At 54.2% G+C, this 27,481-nt stretch overlaps 1 protein-coding gene across 3 annotated transcripts in view; it reads right to left on the reverse strand.

Annotated features, from left to right (window-relative positions):
* The window catches only part of INPP5A (inositol polyphosphate-5-phosphatase A), a 171,275-nt gene extending 145,289 nt beyond the window's left edge, over window positions 1–25,986 (reverse strand). For 2 of the 3 annotated variants that reach the window (XM_079138734.1, XM_079138735.1), the window contains exon 1: window positions 25,624–25,986. In XM_079138734.1, the coding sequence (XP_078994860.1) occupies window positions 25,624–25,698 (75 nt within the window). In that variant the 5' untranslated portion in view covers window positions 25,699–25,986. The remainder of the gene's footprint in view (window positions 1–25,623) is intronic. The other variant, XM_079138736.1, reaches the window with a different exon arrangement.
* Window positions 25,987–27,481: the final 1,495 nt, after the last annotated feature.

Consider the following 27,481-nt stretch of genomic DNA (forward strand, 5'->3'; position numbering starts at 1 on the left):
GGAGGAGACTGACTCAGAAGACAAACACTGCACAGGTATAGCTATGCAGCGGTTTGTGCACCAAGATAACTCAAGAGCATCCCAGTGCACTTGCTAGCTGACCAAAAGATGAACAGAGCATCCTATGCCTTAGAGGCCACCAGGTGGGTGAACAACCTCCACCCACAGGGTCTCAGGAGTACCGCAACCTGGATGCCACAGCAAGGGCCCCCCTCCCCCAGCACTGGGTGGAAAACTCTCTTGACCATGTAGCCATGTACCTGAAAGGAAAACCAGTACCTGGTACCCAGCCTCATTATGAACCTGACCCCTCCCGCTGGTGACAACGAAAACCCCACCCAGCAGGGACTGTCCTATGATCCTGGGAGAAGCAAGCAGGAAATGTCAGTCCTGGGGAAAGTGGGTACCAGTGGTCCTCCTGGGCTTGGTGAGAGTACTAGAAAGGGCTGCAGCCTGCCCACAGCTGCCTGGGGACAGGCAGGTCCAGGCAGGAACCTGCTCTTCTAAAAGCAGGGCAGAGAAGGGCAGAAGGAAGCCAGGAGGGCATGGCAGCAGTGCAGAAGGTCAAAGTGGGTGGGTGGCATCTACAGACAGAGAGACTTGCGGTAAAACCACTTCTTCATGGTGCCTATGGTCCAGGCATGGAGAGGGCCCTGGGATCCAAAGAGCACAAGAGTCACAATGTCGATGGCGTCAAGCAGGCCTCTGCGGAGAGCGTGAGGCAAACAATGACACCAGGAAGAAATGCCAGTGTGGAGAGCCGCTCCAGGGACTCCCCTGGCATGCAGAGCCCAGCTGGCGAAAGAACTCGGCACAGCAAGGCTGCTCAAAGAGCCAAAAGCGGGGCCTCCGAACACCGACTTTTCAAGTTCATGCCTGACTCATCCTCACCAATATAAACACTCTCACAGGACTTCAAATAAACAGCTTTCTATAGGAAAAAGAGCCTGGAAGTAAACACTCTCCAGGGCTTGTGGTTGGCCAGGGAAGTGGTACCGCTGGCCTTTCCCCTTTTCACTGGTTTCCAAATGACTGTGAATGTGGTTACATGGGTTTGGTTCCTAATTCTACGATTTTAACCAGAATGGTAATGACGTGTAGGCCCCACAGGCTCTGCAGCGGCACACCCCTTCCCCACACTCTCTAGCTCCTGGGGGCTGGCGAATGCCGGCTGCACCTAGCATCTTTCCAGGTGGCCTCGAGAAAGGAGCAACACCTTGAGGCAGAAACACGTGCCATCCAAACGCACAGCACTGGGGTCACGGCCAGCCTGCTGAAGAGGAGCACAGCATCTACACAGGGTGCAGGAGAGCCAAGCGGACGAGCCTGGGCTGCCAGCGCGGCCAGGATGTCCACCCCTGCACTTCGCACCCTGAGGCTGACGTCAAACTGCCTCACTACTCCTAAGTTTTCAGGAAACAGAAGCACCTCAGACACTTGCTCCAGAGATGCTTCACCTGCCACACTGCAGACGGAGCACTCTAAACACCTGAGCCACCGGGAGGGACTCAGCCCACAGAGTGGCCCTCTGCATTACCGTTTACCACGCAGATGTGAGGCTTCCAGCCCGGCCTGCTCCTGGCCAGCCCAGCCGCCCTCCAGGAAGGACTTCACCACAACTGCACCCTGGACTCTGAAAAAAACCCTCTCCAAAGTCTTCATTCATGCCCCAACCCACAGGGAAGATGTCAGCAGACGGACAGGAGACCTGCCCTCAAGGAGCTCACAGCACATGCACCATGCAGGACAAAGCCTTCTGCAGAAGAACCGTGCACAAAACAGTCTCCCCTGGTGTCTCTAAAACGATGATTTCACCTAGATTCTGGAGAGATGCCCGCCTCAGCACTCAGCCAGCCGCAGAGCAGGGGAAACACTGGGAGGCTCCCTGCAACAGGGTGATACGTGCAGCATGTGGGCTGAATGGGGCGGATTCCCCACCACCAGAGTTTCCTCTTAGTTTTGCCCGAGGTAACAAAAGCTAGAAGAGAAGCGAGGGCCAGCACATGTGCCCAGCCACATGACGAGAGCATGGTAACCAGCAAGAGGACCACACTCCATGAAGGCTAGGCAGTCGAAGGAGCAAACTGGCTCAAGGTACCAGCGCTTTGCCCTTCCACCCTGCAGGCCTCTGAAAACCACAGACTGAAGTGACATGCAAGCCCATCGTCCTGCACACCCCAGCACCCCCCACAACCAAGGGGATGCCAGAGGGCATCAGTGCTTTTCTCTGGAAGCCGCAAGTTCAAGCCCTGCCACTGTCCCCAGAAGCTCCCTGCTCCTCCAGCAGGAAGCTGTGCAACTCCAACAACCCACTTCATGGAGAGAACATTCAGGAAGATGCCTCAGCACAGAAAGTGAGGCCCACACCTTGGGCATCCGCCAGCTGCAGAAGCTTCCACTACCCCAATGTTTTCCTGATGTCACTTCGACCACCTACATCTCCAGCCTCACGTCAGAGCGAGTCTCAGCTCCCACAGTTCCCAGTCAGCCTCAGGAGCAGCTGGCCAGGCCCTGTGGGCTTCCCTGCCCTGCTCCCTGGACGAGCCCTGTCTCTTCCTGACTGACAGATGTCAGTCAGAAGTGCCAGACCACAGTGTGTCCCAGGACTCTACTGGCTCTTGCATCACATTCACCAGGCTTTTCACTCCTCTAACCCAGAGATACGGAAAAGGGCATCAGAAAGTCCTGAACAAAGGGGCATGGTGACAGGAAGGACAGGGGCTGGTGGTCAGGGTGCAGCCCTGCTGTGTCTCCCGCCCCCACTTGGTCATCAGTAAGCAAGGGTCCTGCAGAGAAGCCCCAGAGAGCAGGGCCCAAGCAGGCCCTGTGGCACAGCCCAGGGTGGCAGCAGAGGGTGGAAGGTCTGTGCAGGAATGCTAGGTGCTCCCCACTGCTCCGGCGTGTTTTCAGACTCTTCAGGAAAAGCCTCGGGCTCTCTGCATCACCATTCAATCTCCTGATTTCTCCCTCATGTCCTTCCCCTCATTCAACCAAAGGTACCTGCCTCCTACTGCATTTAGGGCAAGAAAGATGCCCAAAGTGCCCAGGTCAGAGTGCTGAGCCTGAGGTGGGCAGGCTCAGGCAAGAGCCTGCCTGTGCCCAGTTGGCCCTGCCTGGGAGACAGAAGCCCCAAGAACGGTTCCACAGCTTGGGAAGGCTGCAGCAGAGAGGGAGGGGTCTTGTTTTCTCTCCTCTGCCCCCATCTGCAGGACTTCCACACAGGAGGCCTACGCAACAACCTATACCTTGGCAGCATGCAACAGCACCGGAGCAGTGTGGCAGAGGGACTCTGCTATGTGAGCAAAGCCAAGCTCACTGCCACAAGACACCCACTCCTGATGTCCTGACCACTAAGAAACACCCAGCAGGGGTCAGTCACCCAGTGGTCACCAGGATATCAGGTCTACAATCCACAGACTCAGCTGTCCCCAAATGGTTTAATGGTTGGTACACTGGAATTCATGGGGAAAATATGCAAGTATTTTTTAGTTTAAAAACACATGGGCTCATAGTAAAAACACCCAAAATGAAGACAATGCCCAGGTCACTAAACACTCCTTAGAAGATGCCAGGTAACTGAGCACTAGCATCAGGCCAGTGGGCATCCAAGGAGCCACTGGATGATGTCTGAGACAGGGACAGCCAGAGCATCTCCCCTCCCATTCCTAAGCAGGACAACAGAAAGACTCCACAAACGTCTCTGGAAGGAGACCACCGCCCCTCCTGCCCACACTGACCCACACTGAACGTGACAGCCAAAGGTACCCAGGGGCAGCCTGCAGGCATGCTGCAGAAGCAAGGTGGCCACCAAGCGAGCCCAGAGCTCAGCAGCACTGCGAAAGCTCACAGTTCAGACCAAGCAGATGGGTGGTCATCAGTGAGGAAACACCCTCAAGGAGATCACATCAGCTTCACAGACAAGAGGTGTGCGTCAACAACCCAAGAGAAAGAAATGTGGAAGCACAGGAATCTATCACTGCCTGCTGTCTGCTAGAATCACTTGCTTTCAAATGTCCAGTATTAAGAAAATCTCAAAAAGAGAATACCAACAAGAACACATCATTGTAGTCTAGCTTACTGCCTTGCTCTGTGCAAAACATGCAATAACTTACACGCTTTGGGCAACAAAATGTTGGTCCCTATTTTCTAAGCTTCTACTGTTTCACAAAAAAATCCTTAATAACTTGCTTGCAGTGGGAAACATGAGGCTTTAACTGAAGGCAGCTTAACAAGGTGCTCCTTTCAGGGAGCTGCAGGGAGCAACTTCTCAAGCAGCCTTGCATCCCACAGGCATCCAGCAGTGCTCCTGGACAGTTTCAGGAGGACCACGCACCCAGCTCCTCCATACTCAGCTGACGCACCAGATGAAGGCTGGCAGGAACCACTCGTATGCAGCCAGACATCTCAGGGATTCTGCCCGATGTGCTAACTAAGCAGTTATCACATGATCATTCAAAAAGAGGGCGGCATAAACTGTGCACGAAATCTTCCAGAATAAAATCAGTACTTAGAATTAAGTAACATACTTGAATTAACAGGGCATTGGAATGAGGCTGGAATCAGTGGACTGCAGGTCACTGCTGCAGAAGTAGCCTCAGAAAACACACCAGGCCTTGTCCCACAGAAGTACTTAGACTGAAGATGAACCCCACGCAGAGATCTAGCTGGAGCGTGAGCTGCCTGAGGACAGACTGTTCTCTGCTCTAGGGCTAGAAGGACCCGGGGGGCCTCCTCTGGGCCTGAGCCAGGGCTGGGTGTGCCTGAGTGTGAGGCAGGCGCGCGGTGGACGGTGTGCACCAAGACCGCCCCCCGTGCCACCTCCCCCACTTCGTCAGTGCTCTTTGCTTCTGATTGTTGTTTGTTTTTGTTTTTGTCTGAGACGGGTCTCACTGAGTCACGCAGACTGGCCTTGAACTCAATCCTCTCTCGTCAGCCTCCCAGTTTTCAAGGATGCTGCTGAGTGGAAACTTTAGAATCAGCTGTCAGATTCCAAAACAGCCCTGCTGAGACCTGAACACGGCTGCAGTCCATGGAAAGGGCCAGAGTCCACAGGTGCACGTGTGCTGGCCCGGAGGGGAAGCCTCAGGCCTGGAAGAGCCTCGCAGTCCTCTTCCCTCTGCCTGACTCCATTGGGCTCAGGAAGCCTGCTGCGGGGAGAGCCAGGGCCAGGCTGGGGTAGGGAATGGCCGACAAGGTAGGGGCCCTGTGGTGCCAGAAGTGAGACACGCACAGGAAGCAACAGGATGGCAGGACCAACAGGAGACCCCAGTGGGCAAAGACCACCTGGACAACCACGTACCTGCCACAGCAGGTCATAACCCAAGAAACATAATACCCACAGCTGCATGCAGACAGGACGGCTGAGTGAGCGCACCAGCAGGAAGGAAAGACGCCTCCTCACGGGAGACCCAACTCTGCGCGCGCACAACCAGGGGGTGCAGCCTGACTGCCCTCCCACAGATGCCTGGCTCGGAGTGGCCGGAGCAGAGAGGGGAAATCACTAGGCAGGAGAGACTGGCTACTCCACACACAGGTGAGAGGGCGACAACAGAGGCCGTCACAACCCACGGAGGCACGTGTCCTGAGGGGAGTGGACAGCACCTCACTTCTAAGCTCTTCCTCCCAAAACCCAGGACCCAGGACAACAGGCAAACCCAAACTAAAGGACAGGCAATAAAATCCGTGGCCTGTCCTCGTGAGCACCAGGATATGCAGAGTGCCAGTGACTGGAGGAGGCTGGAGGAGAGGCAAGAGGGAAGGCAGGGAGGGCCAGAGGGACCCTGGTGGAGTGCTGGGGTGGTCCACAGGAAGCTTGGGGCCGGACAGTCACATGCCCGTGTCAGTGTTTTGGTCAGGCATGCACCATGGTTATGTGAGACATTCACATCAGGGGAACACAGGGGACCGGATCTAAAGTCACCCTAAATTGCTGTGGAGAGCCAGGCGCAGTAACTATAATTCCAGCTGCCCAGGAGGCTGAGGCAGGAGGAGGGTCGCCAGTTCAAGGTCAGCAATGACAACGTAAAGAGGCCCTGTCTCAAAATAAAATAAAAAGGGCTGGGAATGGAGCTAGTGGTGGAACACTTGCCTAGCACACACAGGGCCCAGAGTTCAATACACAGACTGCCAAACAAAGGCGTGAAGAAGCTGCCCAAGGAACAGGCGGCTTGTGTCCAGTCATACAGGCAGTGCCCTTCCTGCAGGTGTGGGGCTCCAACGGGGCCCCTGAGTGAGCCATGCCATCTGCAGGAGGTAGCCTCGCAGAGAGCAGGGAGGCGTGCAAGACCCCAGCCCACCCAGCAGCCTCCCTCCTTCAAACCTCCCAGGATGAGGACCATCTGTTAGGGGCCCCGACACCAGCAGCTCCTGACAGGACGAGCCAAGGGGCCGGTCCTCCTCAGGTTGCCACGCCTCTGCTCAGGAACAGCCAGCACCACTCGTTCCAGCCACTGCTCTGCATCCTGCCCTGCTTCGCACAGGGCCCCAGTCCACACCACCTCTCTCTTCATGCAGGGCACGGCTTCTGGTTACTGTCTGGAAATACACAGGGGCCTGGCTGACTTCGGAGGGGGATGTTTGGTTTTGTGGCACTAGGGAAAGAACCCAGGGGCGCTCACCACTGAGCGACATCCCCAACCTTTTTATGTTTCTTTTTGATAAGGACTGGGTAAGTTGCCAGGCTGGGGTCTTGTAACCTTGGATCCTCCTGCCTCAGCCTCCCAAGTAGCTGGGATCACAGTCATGTGCTGCCACACCCAGCTTCTGTGTGATTTAATTAGCTTAATTTTAGTAATCTGATTACTAAATTCTTTTACTGTGTATCTGTTGCATGCAGCCATTTTGACAAGGAGAACTCAGAAGCACATGGATGATACGCCACTTCTAGGGCTTCAGCCAGCAAGCACAGTAGCCTCTGCAGTCCGACACAGCCCAGGACTCACCAGCACACACATCCTCCACTTCCATTCTGAGCTGTCTGTCTCTAGTCCAGGGTCCAGCCACTTACTGTGGACTCCTGAGCTGCACACCTTTGTTCCATATAATGCAGAAACTTAAAAATGGTCCTCGACTCCAAGCCCGGTCTTGTAGCCAGGACTCAAGGCTGACAGGCGGCTGGCACATAGGAGGAAGCGCAAGGTCACATGGCAGGGGAGCTCTGGACACAAGCATGTGTCCATGGGTGTAGGCCAGGCCTCAGCACCCAGTAGAGCAGGCTCAAAGTGCTCAAAAGTGTGTGGCATCTGAAACAGGAGCAGGAGAAGGCCACTCTTTCCTGAGATCGGTAAGAGATCCCCAAACAAATCACTGCCCCTTCCCAAGATCATCAGCCACCCAACGACCAACCGCAGCGTCCCACTAATGACAGTGGTCACACCAGTGAAGGAGCCTTCCCATTTCTCCAAACACGCTCTCACACCAGCAACAAACAGCAAGAAAAATCATGAAGCAGCCAGAGGAACCAAGCGCATCTGCCAGAGGCAACGGGCTGCACCCAGAGAGAGAGCTGAGCTGTGCCAGTGCCAGGTGTCAGTTGGGTTGGGGGCTTGAGGGTATACTAACTGACAAAGGATCACCAGGTCCAGCCCGTGGTTAACGAGGCGAAAACAGCTCTGTGAGTTCACTGGCCACAGCACGGCCCTGCTTCCTGGTCCAAGGATGAACCAAGCCTGAGCTCAGCCACCAGTGCACACCAGTCAGCACCACGTGGACGCAGAGTCACCCTTGGGAGTAAAGGCACATCGTGGCAAGGAGCTAGCTGAGACTGCACAGAGCACGCCCAAGACCAGGGACAAGCACTAGTTACTAATCGCAGCAGGCAATGCTGGCCAGCAGCAAAGAGACACCTCTGCACACCAGGGGGGGTCCTATTTTAAAGTTATTCAATACGGCAACCAATAATTAGGATCTTTTCAAACGTACTGATATTCTGTTTCTCTTCCTACCCTGCACCCCTTCCTCATTCACTTACTACAAACATCAAACATAAACATTTGTTTTTAAGTTCATGAGTATGATTGTGCTAATGTTTAATTTCCTTGATCTGAACACACAGCTCTCTCCTAGCAAGGAACTGCTCCGACCCACCAGGAGGGGCTCTGTTGCTGGTGATCCAGTGCCCCGTGAAGATCATCCAAGACCCTCGCTGCCAGAACCAGACCTGTGGCCACACCAGACCACAGTTATGAGCAAGCTACGATAAGAGGGTTGGTCTGCAGACGTGAGAGCTAACTGTGGACTTAAGAACTGACCACGAACAAGAGCTGACCACAACATGAGAGCTGACCACAGGTGAGAAGCTGACCACGGATCTGAGAGCTGACTACAGACATGAGAGCCAACCATGGACCTGAGATGCGACCACGAGAGCTGGCTGCGGATGAGAGCTGACCAAGAATCTGAGAGCTGTCCACAAACATGAAGCTGTCCACATACAAGTGTAAGTTTCATGCACACGCACTTCCTGACATTACATTTCACATCTGGCCCCACTGCCAAAACTCCCCCTCTGGCCTCCACGGGCCCAGTGAGGCTCTGAAACCTCTACAGGGGAGCAGAGCAGCAAGGCCTGCTGTCATACATGGAGGAGCAGCCCGGCAGCTACAGACACAGAGACCCCTCCTGAGGCCCCCACCTCTCCCTCTCATGAGGGTCACTGCCCTTTGCCGAAAGGACTGCATGGGACCCTCAAGCCAGTCAACCTCTCCACCAGGCAGTGGAGACTACCTCAGGGTGTGGTCAGTTCCCACTAGTCACAGGTTCAGAGAGACAGGGTTTCCTGGGACACAAGGTGGAGCAGGGGTGACAGCAGGGGCCACACACTGCCAGAGCTCCTGGGACAAGCCCAAAAACAGAAACAATGAGTGAGCCCAGAAGGACAAAGTGCTTCTCTCTGCACAGGAGCTAGTCTCAGTGACACCCTGCTCCACGGCTCCCAGCTCTAGGCTCCCGGCCACAGGACACGTGGCTCCAACTTCCCTCGGTTCCAGCCTACCCACGGAGCCAAGCTCTGGACACAGCTACATGTGGAGGTGGCATCTGGCACCAACATGGGCAAGGGTGGCAGTATGTGAGCTTTCAGTGCAAGGAAGCAGGTGGAGATGAATGAGTCCACTCTTAACTGGCTCTAGGGCCCTTCCTGGGAGCCCTCTAAGTTTGTGTTTTTAAAACTTCATTTCTACTTAAATGACCCTGAGGCTGATAAGCATATAAGAAATGCTATGAAGCAATCTTGCATCATCGTCCAGCTAGACCACATACCCCTGGGCCTGGCAAGGCACACACCTCAAAGACAAAGCTGGTGGCGGAGGCCGACCTCCCACAGGACAGGCTCACAGTCGTCTGGGGCGACCAAGAGGTCCCTGGGGGGAAGGGCATCCTGTAGGAAGATATTGTACTCACCACTAGAGCAAGAAAGACTCTTCTTAACGTTCTTCCAGAGGTGACCGAGACCAGCCTGACAGCCCAGAAGGGTCAAAGCCTCACAGCCACAGCCCCAGAAAGAGCCCTCTGCTCTGGTCAAGTCCCAAGAGTCCCTGTGGCAACTGCCGTGGGTACAGATCTCAGCTCAAGCTGATCGGAAGAAGTGGAGTGCCTGAAGAGACTGCAGCAAGTAAGGAGACTGAGTCCAGCAGACTTGCGCCAAAACACACAAGACACCACTGGAACTGACCTGTGGAGATGCAGCCGTCCAGATGGGGAGACCACTGTCAGGATGGTAAGGCTCCCTGAGCGACTACGGTGGACACAACCCCTATCAAAACCTAGCTGGCTGACACTAAAATTCAAATAGAAACAGAATGAACAGAAAAGCTAAAACAATTCCCCCAAAGTAAGACCAAGGCTGGAGGAGTCAACCTGCCCAACCTCAAGACTTACTACAAAGCTCTGGTGCAGCTACAAGACCGTGCAGACTGGTTTAAGGTGACATACAGATAGATGTAACAGAACAGAGAGCCAGAAAAAAGTGAACTTTCAACAAAAGTGGTAAGACACTTAGTGGGGAATACATCTTCTCAACCAACTGCGCTGAGACAGCTAGATATCCACATGCAAAAGAATAACACAAAAGCTCTTACACCGTGTCAAAAACTAACTCCCAATGCACCAAAGATGGGCACAGGAGAATTAAAACTAAGTCTAAGAAGAAAAAAGAGGAGGACACCTCCATGGCCTTAAATCAGCTGTGGTTTCTTAGAACCGATGGCACAAGCAATCAAAGAAAAACTGAGTTGGACTTCATTGAAGTTAAAAACACTGTGCTTCAACAGACACTATCAATAAGTGACAACACAAAGAATGGGAGAAAATATTTGAAAATCATGTATTTGATAACAGTCTTATATCCAAAATACATAAAGATCTCTTAAAATTTGGTGACTTTTTTTAGAAAGTTTTCATTGTGCCATGGATTTGAGTCTTCAAAGTAGACAAATCCCCAATAAGACATGAAAAATACTCACATCAGCAGGAAATGTACCAACACCACAATAAGATGCCCCTTAACACCTACCAAGACAGGCACCAGCAAAGATGGACAAGAACTCATGCCTTTGGCTGTGAAAATCAGAACCCTCAAGCATTGCTAGCGGGAACAAAACAGCACAGGCACCAGGACACGTCCAGCACTTCCTCCAGGAGGATCAGCATACACGACCTGGCACATGTACCCAAAGGGACCAGCATACACGCAAACAAAATCTCGTACATGGATGCCCGAAGCAGCTCTATATGTAAATGTCCATCGACTAACAGGTGTCCGCACAAAGTGTGCTGTGTCTGGGCAATGAAGCAGCATTCACACGAAGGCAGAGGAAGCCTATGGAGGCCACCTGCCGCTCAGCCTTGAAGACATTCTGCTGAGCACAAGTCACACAGAAGGCTGCGTGCCATTTGTTCCCATTTGTGTGCAACGTCCAGAACAGGTGAATCCACAGTTGGGAAGTGGGCAATGACTGCCAGGGTTGCGGGGAAAGGCGATGGGGTAACTGGGCTTCTTTTCAGACTAATGCAAATATCCTGGAATTAGAGAGTGGAGACAGTCACACAGCCTTGTGAACATATGGTAAAACACTGAACTGTATTTATCAAAAGGGTGAATTCTGTATATCTCAAATTTGTCTTAAAAATGATAATAGCAAATGGAACCGCTACAGGCTTTTCCACTTGAAATAACTAATATTTCACCAATGAGACACAATTATACGTGTGCATCAGTGGGTAGGTCTGGGATAGGTGGAAACTGCCCCTTTGGGCCACAGGTGTGTACCAAGGCGAGAGCACACTGCTTTGACACCACTAGTAGGGGTGGTAGCATGAGGGAGAAATCCTCCCCCCAGAGGCGAACTGAGACCTCGTCAGATGGCAACTGCACCAACTTGCAAATAAGGACCACCAGACGCAAGTGGCCAATCCAGCATGCTCAGGACCTCAGGGAGCTGGCCACCCAGGCAAGGGCAGGGGTGCAGGCCCAGGAGGGCCAAGAGGAGATGGTGCTGAGTGGGACACAGTTTGGCTGGCTCAGGTCATGGCTGAGCATGGCGAGCACAGGAGCAGAGGAGCAGTGGTGACTACGGCTCCCACGAGTCATGCATCCATGGGCCCTGGGGCCTCCGGGAGGCTCCGGGGAGCCTGGGATCACACAGGAGGCATGAGGACAGCAGCCAGCAAGGGCCTGAGCGGGCAGCCTCAGAACGCCCAGCTCCAGAGGTCCTTCTGAATATCCTGGTTCCCCTCAACTCCGAGGAGTCCGGGCAAAGGCTGCACATTCACAGCCACAAAGCCCTGAGACTCGACAAACCGCTCAGGGCCACATGTCACTTCCCTTCCACTGCCCTATTCTGTCCAGCATGGGGAATAGAAAGCAGGACTCCTCCTACGGAACTGCCCACACTGAAGCTTCCGTAACCCCACCCTGCTGACCCACACAGGAGATGTGGAGGCAAAGGAACTGGAGGCTTCACACACACAGAGCCCCTCGGCCTCAGAAAGCACCTGATAAGCCCATGGCTTCAGGAGGCAGAAGGACTAAATGGTGCTGTCCAGGTCCTCGGGGCGTAGGGAGGGAGGTCTGAGTTAACAGAGCTCATGAAGAATCAGCCCAAATTAGCCCTGGTGCCTGCGGCCTCTAGGGAGAGCCTGGTTTCAGTGATCTTGTCCACATATGCTCAGCACTTGGGACCAGAGTACTCGCAGGTAACCTCAGGAAGGCATGGGCTCTGCCATGGCCCCTGGCACCCCAGTCACACACAAGGCTGCAGAAAAGCAGCCCAGGGACACAGAGCATCCCTTCCCAACCAGATGCCTCCAGGTTCTCCTGGCTGCCCTGCCCAACCTCACAAGGCAACCAGGTTGCTCTTCCTATAAGCTAAGAAGTCTTGGTCAAGCATTCACGCTCAATCGAGATTTAACTTTTAATTCATCATAAGGGAGAATCTGCTCACTTCCAATAGTGACAGTAGTCACAGTCAGACTCCCAGGCCTGCTGGAGGACAGTGGCTAGAACATTCTGAATAGGAGGTAGCCAGGAGCAGCGACTCCAGGGAAGAGGTGGTCTCCCAACAGTGTGGGGCTCCGTGCTTCCTCCCTCTGTGGGCAGCGCTCCCACACTGTGGACACAGACCTAGCATGAAAAGCACATCTGGGGCTGAGACCCTGCACACAGTCACAAGCATCACACAGAGGACTACTAGCAGACCCTGCCCACCCCCCAGACTTACCCCAGGTTCCCTTCCAAACTTAGTGTAGTCTGACCACCAAAGTGACCTCGAGACTTGTGGCCACATCAGGCCCACAGCACCAGGTATGAGGGAATACTCAATGATACTCTCTTCTCAGCAGTCACAAAAATCAAAAGAGGCAAAAAAAAAAAAAAAAAATCTACAGAAGACAAGTAGCTAGGCTACAAAGCCTAATGGCTACCTTCTGACTTCTGCGCAGAGGCACTCCCTCAAATAAAGGAGTCACTGAGGACATGGCTCAGTGGTAGAGCACCTGCCTCGCTGCACAAGGCTCTGGGTTCAACCTCAGCACGTGAGAGTGAATGCCGGCATTCACAGAACACAACCCAATGTTGTTCTGCAAAGAGGAACCCTCCGCTCCACAGCACCAGGGCTGCTAAGGACAGACCACAGAGGCTGCGCGTGCTCTCAGGAGCACCATCTGCCCAAGTGTAGACACGCTGATGTGCTACCTGATGAGAAACAGACTCATGCTCCATCACAAGCCACCTGAGTATGGATTCCAGCTGGCGAGGCAGGTAAACTCACACGTGAGAAGGCTGATGTGGTGGAAGATGCCAAACGGCAATTTTGATTTCCAACCCAAGAGGGATAAGAAGAAACTGCCGCTGGTGATCCAGGTCATTTGGTAATTTCCTAACAGGTGTCACAGCATACAGAAGAAAAAACACAAAGTCAAAAACAAGTTGAGTACAACATGAGAAATGGGAAGTACAATGTCAGAAGGGCCCCATACCCAAGGCCTCTCTACACACCTGAAAAACTGCACAGTGCAAAAAGAGGCGTCAGGAATGGCTGACAGGAAGAGCATCTGTCCTACAAACCTACCACCACCCACTCCACAAAGCAACACCGTGACTTAGATGCAAGATTCACAAGGGCCATGTAACTCCAACATTAAAACCCAAAAACAAGGAGGGAAAAATATCACAAATGGTACTCAATCTACAAGAAACCAAGAAATGAGCATCAGATTCCCACAGGTGACCTGACCAGACATTTTTTAAGTATCAAGAGGGGTCGAGGAAAAATAACAGAGTGAGACAAACATCATTACCCTATGTACATGTATGATTACGCAAATGGTGCAACTCTACTTCATGTACAACCAGAGAAACAACAGTTGTACTCCATTTGTGTACTATGAATCAAAATAAATGAACTAAGAAAAAGGGGGGGGGTCAAGGATGTGAAATACCAGACACTCTCCCCCAGCCCAGAGGGAGCACGTGATGTGCCCACACCAGCTCCAACAGAACCACAGAGTCCAGGAGCTTGCACGGGCAAGCAAGGACAGTTTGCCACATCAACATGGGCAAAAGCCAGAGACAGACATAGTCTTAATGTCCACGTGTGTCCATTGTGTTCACATGGCCGATTGTCTCCCGCTCCTAGAGGAGAAAGCACACAGAGGAAGAAGCAAGCATGCTACTGACAACGACCTGCCTACTTAGAACCCCACACAGGGTACAAGGTGGGCTGTCCGGGTCCTTCCCTCCCCACCCCATGTTCCAGGGAACCACCAGGGTATGGAAACACCTGGGCATAGGCAGTACTTAACAGTTCAGGATCCTGGCCGCCCACCAGCTTCCAGGCACAGCAGACCCCAGCTGGGCCCTACCAAATGTAGGAACTGGACTTTCTCCATGAAAAGCATCGAGCTGCCAGATCAAGCTAAATTCCAGTAGGTATGTTGTTGAGAAGTCTTAAAACACTGCAAGTTTGTTTTTCATCAGTAATACAGACTCCTAATACAAAGCCTGCTGCAAGACACTGAAACCCCTTCTACAGCCTGTGCCTGACCACCCAGGACATCAAGGTAGCCAAAGCTCACAGACAATAATTTCTCCCAATGCTAAGGTTCATTTGAACTAACTCTCTCTCTGAGCAGAATTTACCAAAAAAGTGTCAGTGTTGAGTCTGTTTTCAGGAGGTGTGCCATAATGACCCAATCCCCAGAGCCCTGCCCCTCAGTCTGAGGATAGCCCCAACATCACCAGGAGCTCTTCTCTGCCCCGGCAGACCCCACCCAGGCCTGCTTCCCCTTCTGCATGAGCCACTTATCAGTAGTTACAAGAAACAGGTCACAGACAGCTTGGGGCCCAGCTGCCTACAGATGGGGGCTGACTGGACAACAACAGTAGACGCAGCCCTTGCACCCCACACCTCACCACATCCTCCTCTGGTCACACACAGCCACCAGTCTTGCTCCCCGTGCTGTTAAGGGACAGAGCATGAGGACTGAGGTGCAGCCACCCTCTGCCTGCAGCACCCACTCCTGCTCCCTGGCCGCAAAGCTCCCGCTGCCTGCACTGCAGTGTCTCAGCGGTCGCCCTTCCCTGGCTCTCCAGTCAGTCCTGATCCTCCAAAGCCATCTGTCTCTGCAGCCATTTGCAGTATCCACAATTAGAGCATCGCTGGGCTGCCTGAGCCAGCCTGAGGCACAATACAGATCTCCACATTCCTGCTTGTGCTCCCAGGCCAAGCAGTGTGGCCAGAGACATCAGCCGGGTAATGTGGAGGGCAGACTACCTGGCGGAGGACATGGCAACCCCCAGAGCTGTGAGGATGGCAGGGTGTGACGTGCAAAGCACTCCAACAACACCCAGTGGAACAAGGCCCTGGCCCACCGCCCCTCACACCCCGGCACACTGGCCCAGGCCCCTCCATCCTCCTTACTGCCACCCACGACTCTGACCCCATGCCCCCACCCCGCTCCTGGCCTTATCCTTCCTCTGCTGGGACTCACCACTCCCTAAGCACCACACTCAGACACCCTTCCCTGGACAAGAACTGGCAGCAGAGGCATAAGGTGGGCCATCCCCAGCCCAAGGGGCCAAGGTCAGAGCCCAGGGGAGGACAGCCTTCCTAAGCTGCTTCCCCACTGCTGTGGCTGGCAGACAAAAGAAACCTCCAGGAAGCCACAGCCCAGCAGGCACAGGTGGCTGCCCTGCAACTCAGCAGAACCACACAAAACTAGAGCCCACTGGCCTGACCCAAGGGGAGCCCATGACTCCTACACCAGTGTACTTCAGGGGGCCACATGCTTGGATGAAAACTGGCTCTGGTGACGACCTCAGAAGCCCCACCTTGTCACAAGGGAATCACGTGTATGTGTGTGTGTGTGTGTGTTATCAGGAGCACTTTCCCACTGAGCTGCTTACCAGCCCTTTAGATTTTGACGGGGTCTCGCTAAGTTGGCAAGGCTGGCTTTGAACTTGCAGTCCTCCAGGAACTTAGCCTCCTGCACAGCTGGGATTACAGGCATGCACCACAGTGCCCAGCACTCATATTCCCACACAAATGGCCCAGCCCTCCGCATCCCATCTCAATCCGATATGTACACCTGACTGCAGCAGCTAGGGCCACCAGGTCGTTATAGCAAAACAGGAAGTCATGATGATCTGAAAAACCCTAACAGTTACAAAGGAGGCAAGAAAAGAAAAGCAGATTTCCACAAATCTGCCTGCTATTCACACAGACATCAACCTTATAGAGCAAGCTCAGTGAAAGTGGCCCCAAATTACCCCAAATTACACAGAGTAATGTGTGTCCCTCACACATGAGGTACTCAGCAGACACCTGCCTAACCAGACAAAGCAAGTGCCCACTGAAGCACCCCAATCATGCCTCATTCTGTAGGGACCCCAAGAAATTCCAAGGGGATTGTTGGCAACCGAGGGCAAGTGGGCCTTTCCCTGCAGCACAGGCTCCCAGGTGCTGCAGGAGGCTTCATGGAGAGCTTCACACATGCAAGTCACCCAGGCGGTTCAAGGCCAGCACCCAAGGAAGGTACCCCACCCACACTCTCTGTTCTCATGCCTGGACCAGCCAGAAGGGGTCAAATGACAATCAACCAAAGTCAAAAGGTAGGTAAGGGAGGTGCTCAGGGCTGGAGTACAGACCCCCCAGAATTCTTTTAAGACTCTAAGTAGGGCAGATGGCTGATGGAGTCACTGGACCAAATGGACCCAGAGCAGTCCCTTCCAAGACGGCTGAGGATTCCCAAGCATGAGGCCAGCGTTCACTCAAGGATGTCCAGGTCCAAGCCTGGAGGGTCACAGACCCAGAGCTCTCCCTGAGGGCCAACAGGTGGGTGAAGAGCCAACAACTGGGTGGGAGGAAATAGCCTGTAACACTGAGGGCCCAACAACAGGAGGCACAGCGAGCTGGGAAGCTGGCTGCCCATCACCCCACAGTCTTAGACAAGGTCAAATGCTTCCCCTCAATGAAGAAACAGTACCAAATTCATGTCCCCTGTTCTTCCAATACTGCGGTGACCAGATGCCCCCAGCTGCAATTAACACCCACTAGCGATGCTGAGGCCACGGACCCAAAATAGAACAGCTGCCTGGCTATCAAGGAGGCCTGAGCTCCCCACCAAGCCTAGCTCTTCCCAAGCAACCTGAACAAACACAGCTCCTGGTCCTGGAAGTCCCCAGACTGGGCATCAATGCCCTCTTCCACACACAGGTGCAGCATGTACCCAAAATCACACCAAGGAGCAGGTAACGTATCACAGAGTCACGGTCACAGAGCTTCCCAGATGCCCCCTCGGGTCTACAAATACACTCACCCAGACCCCAGGAAAGCAGGTAATAAGGAAAGGACAGGGATGCCAGGCAGCAACCAGAGATGGTCCCCTGGAAGGGGCCACAACACATTTCCCACAGACACTGGGAGACTCGACTTAATGTGGAGGCCCCTCTGCCCCTCAACAGTGGCAGTGCCCAACACCCACAGGCCACAGGATGGGAAACTGGGCTCCTGAGTGTTCCTGGGGCCTCCCCACAAATACCAATGGCACAAAGCTGACCGAGGTGCATATTACCAGTTCAGCTGACCCTGTGTGCCCCGATGCGTGGCACTGAGGCTGATGCCCTGTGCTCTGCTATGTTCACAGCCTAGTCTGCCCCTCATGTCCCAGTGCCTGTTACCAACCCCGGTTGATGCCGACCCCGGCTGCCTTGTTTATGACTCCTGGTTGACACCATACCTATCCTGTGTTAATACCGTGGGCTGACCAGCACTCAACACCCTGGAACTCAGTCATCACATCCATTCCTTGACATGAACACACACTCAGGCACATGGGGTTGAGCAGCAGATGCCAAGGATGGCCTAGGGTACCAGGCCCACAAAATCCTGAATGCTCCCCTTCCTAGCTCCTCCCGCAGTGGAGCTCCAGGACACACACCTGCCTTTGCTCCTGCTTTACCGTCACTAAGCTTGCTAAATGTTGTGATTTATCACACCTGCCATCTGTCCAGGCAAACAGGCCTCCAGTAAGGGTCCCAGGACCCTGTGCCCTTCCTCAGAGGGATGACCAGGAGGGCAAAGCCATGGGGCCACTCCCATTAACACAGTCCTTTGTTTTCCAAAACCCATTACCAATAGGGCAAAAAAAAAAAAAAAAAAACAACTTGTGGGAAGCCTGTTATTTAAAAAGTAGAGGCCAGAAATACACATTAAAACTACAAGGAGCCAAACATGGTGGCACACATCTGTCATCCCAGGGACTCAGGAGGCTGAGGCAGCAGGATCAAGTTTGAGGCCAACCTCAGCAACTTAGCAAGGCCCTAAGCAACTCAGTGAGATTTTTGTCTCAAAACAAAAAATAAAAAGGGCTGGGGGTGTATCTCAGTAGCAAAGTGCCCCTAGGTTTCCTCCCCAGACCAAAAAGAAAAAAAGAAGAAAACACAAGAAAGGATAACAACCACAAGGAGATGCACCATACCCCATCGAGAGTGTGAGCTGTGGGACTGTGAGGTGCAGGCACCAAGCACGCGAGGAGCCTGGTGCTGAGCAGGCAGAGGAAGCAAAATGGCTGAGCCCAGCAGATGAGGTCCCTCCAGGAGCAGCACCAGGCCACACAGCAAGGCTGGTAGCAGTTAGCCACAGGCAGGTGTGCTAACTGAGTGGGTGGCCAGCCATCCAGGCAGCCCAAGAGTGTAGCTCAACACCCCAGGGAAGGAGCAAAGATGAGGTGGCTACCCCACAGGGGTTCACAGCTGAACTCCCCACATGGAAATAAGAGGACAGGGAGCCTTGAGGAATACCTCAGCATAGAGACTGGAGGTGGGTGCAGACAGAGGGCAGATTCTGCATGGAGACTGGGGTCTGGGTGCAGAAGCGCGGCAGTTCAGAGGCTGGGGAGGGCGGGAGGGATGTCAAGGCGGGCAATGGACAGTAGTCCCAACACCCAAGGGCGGTTCTGCTCAACACCCACCCCTTCTAAGATGCAGGGGAGTGAGAGTGGCCCACAACCTCAGCCGCTCCCAAAAAAGGACCTTAAGCCCTTGTCAAAGAGAAGGACCAAGAAGACGACTGGTCCAAGGTCACAACGGCCTGTGAGTGGGCGCAGACTGAAATGGGTTCCACACATGCTGTTTGCTGAAGGAAAGGAAGCCAGAAGTGATCTGGGCCTGGAGGGTTCCAGTGTGCTGTCCCCACACCTGGAGCACATCATTGGCCAGGAAGGCCCTCTGTCAAGCACCAAGCCCAGTCCACCCAAAGGCCCTCCAGTGGCCCAAGCCCCCTGTCATGTCATCACACCCTCACATGACACAGACACCAGGCATCCTGCGGATAGTCTGCCAGCAGGAGAGCATCACACACCCCTACTTACAACAGGATCCAAGTGGACACTCCTCCAGTGCCATGTCCACTTGCAAACCACGTCTACAATTAAAACTGAAACTGGGAGCAGTGCAGGCACCACAAAAGTCTCACCCCCAGAGACGAAGCAGAGGCAGAAACTGTGGCTTAAGGGCCTCAAAGATGAGAGCCACAGGTCCCAAGAGAAGCTCACAAAACAGACCCATGATGTCAGAAACTGTGAGCCAAAGACCAACGGTTAGGAGACCCCCTCCCAGAGAACCTGCAGGGGCACAGCCACACACGGTGACCACCACCCTCCAACCTCAACTTATTTGAATTACTGCTTGACTCACACCTCTGGACTAACATTCTCTTCTCCAGGAGGAGCTGAGTGGCCTGATGTTGGTCTCACGTATGGATGCTTGTTCACACACACCAGTACAGACCAGAGTGCGTTCTCACATCAGGGAGTTTTTATGAGGGTCCTGAGCTTCCAAGGGGCTCAAGGTCAGACTAGGGTGGGCCAGCTCAGCAGTGCCCTCCCTGACCTCAGCTCTGGGTTTCCTAGATCCAAACACATCCCCAAGCATGATATACTCCTGGGAAAGAAGGGGCTCCCAGAGGGGAAGCCCTTGCATCCAAGCTTCTTCCCTGCACTCTGAGGTCACTGCTTGGAAGGCCACTGGCAACCAGACCTGGCCAGGGTGGGCATCAGACTCCAGCCTCTAAACTCCTGCTCCACAGGCCTCTAGAGAGTCTGTCTCTGCAGGAGATTCCCAAGTTTTCCAATTAATTAAAGTGCTGGCCATGGGGACAGGCCTACTCTCTCCCTGTCACCTTGCTGCCCCCAGACCCACCACTGTTTGACGTAATGTGTGCACATCAGAGGGACTCGCCAGCCTAGGCAGGGGCTGCTCCAGAGGACATGTGGAAAGCAGGGTTAACAGCATGCAGCTCAGGCCATTCCTGGACAGAAGCCACCTTCCCGCTGGGGAGCTTCTACTGTACCTGCTGTCACTTAAGAAGCCCTGAGCCTGCTCCCTCTCCCCTGTTTTCCCCACCTCTCCTATTTAGTGAGGGCTTCACCCACCAGGGACAGGGGGCTCCCTAACTTTATTCCCTAACTTCACTGGGAGGCAGGTCTGGGTGTGAGGTTTCTGCAACTTCTGAATCAGAGCAAGCAAGTCCATAGAAACACCCCTAGTTCAGACCTCCTGTTCTGAAACCAAGCAGAGGCCATGGTAGGAGCAGCATGGGCCCCCAGTGCTCCCCTGCTGCAAGAGGAGGCCCTAAACCCCCACATGGAAGGAACTTCTCAGTGATACCCTGTGAAGTGGGACTTCTCAGGCCTCTAGGTGGACATCATGGGCACACATGCTGCCATGTGTTACTATCCTCACAGGATCATCCAGCAGCTCCACCTGGGGCTTAGCTCAGAACTGGGGAAACACTTGGTATTCAAACCACCCCAGCTCCCAGACCCCTCCACATCTCTAGGAGGATGGAAACAGGACAGAGGGAGGTGGCAGTTGAACAGGGAGCACAGCTGCACTCAGAGCGGTCAGTGACAGCACAGAGCGCGGCCTGAGTTCCCAGACGTGGGCAGGTCAGAGACAGGGCCTGAGCAGTGTGGAAGCAGATGACTGTCACGTGCATCCAGAGATCCCAAACAACATCGAGGCACTTAAGATGCCTGTCAAAGGTGATTCAGAAGCTATTCCTTGGGCTGGGGTTGTGGTTCAGTGGTAGAGCACTTGCCTAGCATGTGGAAGGCACTGGGTTTGATCCACAAGACCACATATAAATAAATAAGTAAAATAAAGGTCTATCAACACCTTAAAAAAAAATTAAAAGAAAAAAAAAAAAAAAAAAAGCAGCTGTTCCCTGTGGCTGTGGAGCAGCACCAGTGATTGCAACAGGGCTTGGAACGCTCTCTTACTTGATCCTGCCATCCTGGAGGACAGGCGGGGCCCTGTCTTGTAGACTCAGGAAACTGACCATAATTTTCTCAGAAGAGTCTACTGCACTTCAGGGCAGAAGCAGTGCTGCCAAAAACAAGAATGCTGAGGGGAACAGGCCTGGGGGCAGCAGGAGCCCAAAGCAGAGGCGAGGCCTCCAGCAGCCCCATGCTCCGCACCAGCTCGCAGACGGCTCACAGACAGACGAAGCCCCAGTCCCTTCAGAAGTGCTGGTCCTCTGCACAGGCCGTATGCTGCACACATCCTCACGCTCCCTGATGTCACTCTCCGCATAGTGCAGAGAAAGGGAACCTAAGTGAGGCCCAGGAAGCAAGTGTGGCAGGGAAGGCGGCCAGCCTGGCCCCAGCACACTCATGCTGAGAGCCGGGTGAGGAGACTCAGATGAGGGTGTCCAGGGAAAGGAAAACATCTTGGGAGGAGGACAGCGTAACAAGTGCTGGGGAGGATGTGGAACCGGAACCCTGTTGGTGGGAATGAAAGGCGGTGCAGCCACGGAGAGTCCTGTGGCTCCCCAGGGGCTCGACACAGTTACCCTGGGACCTGGCAATTCCACCACGAGGCACACGCCCGAAGAGCTGACATACACCCCCACAGGGACTTGCACACCAATGCTCACAGCAGCAGTGTTCACAACAGCCAAAAGGCGGAACCAAACCCAAAGGGTAGACAAGACGCAGCATGTCCCCAGGAGGACCGTGTCTGTCCACAGCAGGAATGAAGCACTGACACAGTCACAACAGGGTGACTGAGGATGCCAGGCACAAAGGCCTCACGCTGTGATTCCATATGTGCAAAGTCCAGCAGGGGCAGGTCCACGGAGATAGGAGAGGCTGCTGGTGGGCAGGGGCTGGGGCTTCGGGAGATGCGGGCGTCTGCTAATGCCTGACTTCTTTTCTGAGGCAACATAAATGTTTCAGAATCAACTGGCAAAAGTCACGCAACCCGTGGATGCACTGAAACCTCTGAAATGTAGGTGGCACATGGACTATACCTCTGTAAAGCCACCACCAAACAAAAACTCCTTGCAGAAGGACCCACAGCCAGAGCTACCAGCAAGCAAGTAAGAAGGACTGACCAGGAACTGGCCACAGGGGACCGACCCAGCTTGACAAAAGAATCCCACAGAGAAGGAGGACACCTCTTCAGAGGGTGCCTGAGACAAAACTATCTCTAACACTGTGGAATGAGTTTCTTCTCCATGCTCCCGCCGAGGGCACGTGATGCCTCCTAGGAGCATGTGGCATGCCATGACCCACCCCTCTGCCAGCTAATGCCACATATGCTGTGTTCCTGAGTTTTGCTACTGCTCGGTTTCAACTTCTGATAGTGAATATTTGTAGCTAAAACCTTCATAAACAAGAAATCATGGGATCCTCCATAATCTCTAAGAATGTAAGGGATAAAATGTGGGAACTGATGTCTTGTAAGGTATTTAAAGCACAATCTGTAATATCATAGGACTCCAAACAACCTGAAGGCCCTCAGCAGGGAAGTGCAGTAACTGCAGCCTGGCTATCTTGTGGGACATGAGGATGCCAAGTGTTGATGAGAAGAAGTGAACTAGATGTTCTAGAGATTTCCAGGGTGTTAAGGACAAAACCATGATTAAAATTTACATACACAGGCAGGGGGTGGAGCTCCATGGTAGAGCTTGTACTCAGCACAGCAAGACCCTGGGTTCAATCCCCAACACGCGCATGCACACACACACACACACACACACACACACACACAAAATTACATATGCAGTGTTTCAAGAGGGGTCACCTCTTCTTGGGGAGAAGGGAGACACAAAACTGCAAAAGCAGAAACAAACCACCTATCGCTGTACATAAAAGGAAAAATGTCCTTCACAGTCAGCATGTCTGTTTCAAATTGGACACCTTTCTCCTCAGAACCAGATTCCCTCGGAAGCAGCTAAGGCATAAGGCACAAAGCAGAGCTTGCTTTTGACAAGAAAGAATTCCTTCGAAGGCCTGAAGGCTGTGGGAGGGGTGTTTGTCAGCAGGGGTACGTGTTGAGTGAAGGAAAACAGTCACAGCAGATCTGAAATGGAGTATAAGCCAAGGAACGGAAGCCTCCTCCTCTAGAGAACCCACTGCTTTCACAGGCTTACATACCATGAGCACCATCACCCAAGCCTCCGCCAAGGAGGGAGGCCCTAGAATGCAAGTGAGCCCTGCTTTGCCAGGTCACTGGGGGAGGGGAGGACGACAAGGGGCACAGGGACAAAGCTCCACCTATTAAGAAACATGAATCTGGGCATGGTGGCACACACCTGTAATTCCAGACACTCAGGAGGCTGAGGCAGGAGAATCGCAAGTTGGAGGATAGCTTTGCCAACTTAGCAAGACCCTGTCTCAAAATAAAAAATAAAAGGGCTGGAGTGTAGCTCAGTGATAAAGTTTCCTGGGTTCAAGCCCCAGTACCAAAAAAAGAGAGAAGAAAACAGACAGACGCTTTTCTACTTGCCTTGAATCCCAAGTCACCCTGTGGAGTTAGCCCATGTGCTGTCTACTAAAACAAACGCTCCTTCCAAATGCAAACATAATGCAAGATTCCATACAGCCTTTAAGAAAAGTAAAAATTCACTAGACAAAAATGAATCAAGTTACCCATTTTAATACCTACAGAGAAAGATACGAGTATACAGTTGAAATGCAACAAAAATGCTAGAACTCGGAATCAAAGATTACTGGAAAGAATGTTTGCACAGCAAAATTCTTTCCCTTTGAGACTAAAATGCCCCACCATGCTTAATTTTCCTGACATTTCTGAGGCTTTGAAGCCACAGTTAACGGATCTGAATCATCTGAACGAAACCATGTTAGAGTGACATGTTACTGGAAAGCCCAGAATAGAATGCTAAATATACAGGCACACGCCCATTCAGGCTCTTTAAAGAAGGATCACGCATGAAACTACAAGTTGTCCACCCAAAGTCCAAGGGGAAGCAGTCCATCTCCAGCAGGTAAGCACAACACAGGTGCCTGGAAGTTACATTACAAAACACAAAAACAGCGCCCACCTTTTATTAATAAGAACTACTACTATCCAGGCACTGGGGCACGTTCCTATAATACCAGCTACTTGGGAGGCTGAGGCAGGAGAATCCCAAACTCGAGGCCAGCTTCAGGAACTTAATGAGACCCTAACTCAAAATAAAAAAGGGCTGGAGATATAGTGCAGTGGTAGAGTACTCCTGAGTTCAGCCCCAGTAACCTCTTCCCCCCAAAAAACCTAGTCTGTGCATGGACTCAGCTTAATGAAACTCTTCCAACCATACTTGCTGCCAGTAAAGAAACAAGAACATCCCCTGAAATCTAAATCAGGCTTGTATCCGCAGCACACACCTCCCAACCCTGGCATAGCCCCAGCTCTTCACCTAGGGAGGGCGGGAGGGAGTACGTGGCTCCACAGCTCCATCTGTGACATTACCCTTTCTTCTTAAACAAGCATGCCACTTGGAGCCGCATTCTGCTTTATTTGGGTTGGCAGTTTAAATACCAACAGTGGGGTGGCACCGTGGCTGAAATGACGAACTAGGTCAGCCTAGGCCTGCTCTGGGGAGCTCCCAATGCACCCTGGGCCTGGGCGCCTCCTGCCTCCAAGGCAGGCTCTGGGTTCCTGGGTGGGACTGAGGACTGGTGGGGGCTGGACCGCAAAGGTCTGGGGCAGTCAGGATCCCACTCTGCTCTTGATGAGCTTCTCAGCACCTTTTCCTGAATTAACAGGGATATATGGTCCTCCAGCGCTTCCAACAGGCCCCTCACTTGAGAAGCAAGGAGATCACAAGTTTCCAGGGGAAATGAGGGCACCCTACACTTCAGGCACCCAGGAAGACAGGGGCAGATGGACAGGGGTCAGGGAATGGCGTTTGGGGGCCCCAGGGTTCAGGGCTTGGGGACCAGGAGCTCCAGGATAGGGGTTGGTGGTGAGGTGTCAGGGTTCGGGGGCCTGGGCTCAGGAACCAGGGACCAGGCTCAGGACCTGGTTCCAGTGCACGGTCTTGGGGCTCAGGGCCAGATGGGAAACAGGGATAGGAACTCAAGCACCGGCGTCCGAGTCGGGAGCGCGGCCCCCGCGGGCGGGAGGTTCGGTGGCCACAGACCTGGTTTCTGGAGCCCGGGTCGGGGCAGGGGGTTCGAACGGGCTGGGCCTCAAGTTGTGGGCGCAGAGACGAGGGCCAAGGGCCCAGGCCGGGGCCGGGGGCGGGCCCGCGGGGCTCGCGGCCCGGGCCGGGCCCGGGGGCGGGCGCGGGCGCGGGGTCTCGGGGCCGCGCTCGGAGCGGACCGCGCGGCACTTACGTCGTCGAAGAGCGAGCCCACGTTGGCCGTGACCAGCAGCACCGCGGTGCCCGGGGCGGCCGCCTTCCCCGCCATCGTGCCGGGCGGCGCGGGCGCTGGGCTGGGCGGCGGCGCCGCTTCCTGCGGGGCCGGGCCGGGGTCCGCGGGGCCGCGGGCGTCAGCTGCGCCGGGGGGCGGCCCCGGGGCGCATCGCGGGCTCGGCGGGTCGGGCCGGGCCTGGCCGGGGCTCCGGCCTCACGCTCGTCGCTCCTCACTGCTCCGCGGCCCCGCGCCCGCTCGCCGCCGCGCCTCACAGCGGCCCGCGCGCAGCCATTAGACCCGCCGGGAAAGTTCCCGCAGCCGCTGCCGCGGACTCGGCTCGGCAAGGCCCGCCCCTCGGGGGGCGGGGCTGCGCGGGGCGGGGCTGCGCGGACCCAGGCGGAGGGATCCGCCTGCCGGAGCAGGGACTGTCGAACTGGGCGGGGCCTGAGCGGGGCGGGGACATGGTGGGCGGAGCCTGGAGTCTACGCAAGGACCGCGCCAGCCCGCGGGGCGGGGCCTGCGCGGGGAGGGGCGGAGCTGCTCTCTGACCATGCTACTCTTAAACCGGCCGAGCCTCCGCGCGCCCAGTCCCGCCCCCTACGCCGCAGCTGCGTGCAGACTCCGCCTCCGCACTCTGACGCCATCAGTGCCCTGCTCCCACGACCCCGCCTTTTAAAGGGGCAGCGCGCGCTCTCTCGCGCTCTCTCTCCCTCTCTCTCTCCCTCTCCCTCCCTCTCCCTCTCTCTCCCTCTCTCTCTCCCTCTCCCTCTTTCTCTCCCTCTCCCTCCCTCTCTCTCTCTCTCTCTCTCTCCCTCTCTCTCTCTCTCTTTCCCTCTCTCCTCTCTCCTTTTCCCTCTTTCTTTCACACCTCTCCTCTCTCTTTCCCTCTCTTCTCTCTTCCTCTTTTCCCTCTCCTCTTTTCTCTCTCTTCCTCTCTTTTCCCTCTCTCCTCTCTCTCCTCTCTTTTTCCTCTCTCCTCTCTCTTTTCCCTCTCTCTCTTCCTCTCTTTTCCCTCTCTCTCTTTCACCCCTCTCTCCTCTCTTTTCCCTCTCTCCTCTCTTTTCCCTTTCTCCTCTCTCCTCTCTTTTCCCTTTCTCCTCTCTCCTCTCTTTTCCCTCTCTCACCCCTCTCTCCCCTCTCTTCCTCTCTCTTTTCCCTCTCTCCTCTCTCTCCTCTCTCTTCCCCCCTCTCTCCTCTCTCTCCTCTCTCTTCCCCCCTTTCTCCTCTCTCTCCTCTCTCTCTCTCTCTTCCTCTCTCTCCCCCTCTCTCTCCCCTTTCTCTTTCTCTGAGCCAGCCCACTGCTTTTTGGCTTAAAAAAAGGTCCCAGGGACTCAGAGAACCTCCAGCCTGACCCTGCAGCACCATGTGGCGCTGTTCTTCAGCAGTAGTTCCAGCCCTCAGGACATCAGCCTGGTGGGGAGTGGGCCGGGTCCTGGAAGGTGGGGGGCGACGCCTCAGTTCCCTGGAAGTCGGATCTGCGCAGACCCTGTCATTTACCCCAGCCCCTCCCGGCAGAACAAGTGTACGGGATTTTGCAACTTCCTAATATGTCCACCAAGTTCCTGATGCTGACTAGTTAAAAGAAATAGAAGGTATCTGTAGCCAAGAAAACAGTAAAAGGAAAAGTACTTTTAAGAAGCAAGCCTGAGTTGGGGGTGCTTGGGCAGCCGGTGCTGCCCACGTCCCGCACCTAGAGACAGCTATCTGGGTCTGTGCCTCTCTGGACAGGGACTTTTAATTAATCACCACACAGTTCATGGCCCAGCTGATGGTGGGGCTGGGGCCGAGACCTGCCTGCTGGGGGTGGGGGAAACCAAGCCCAGGCTGAGACCTAGGC

The sequence above is a fragment of the Sciurus vulgaris genome (assembly GCF_902686455.1).
Source record: "Sciurus vulgaris genome assembly, chromosome: 4".
NCBI lineage: Eukaryota > Metazoa > Chordata > Mammalia > Rodentia > Sciuridae > Sciurus > Sciurus vulgaris.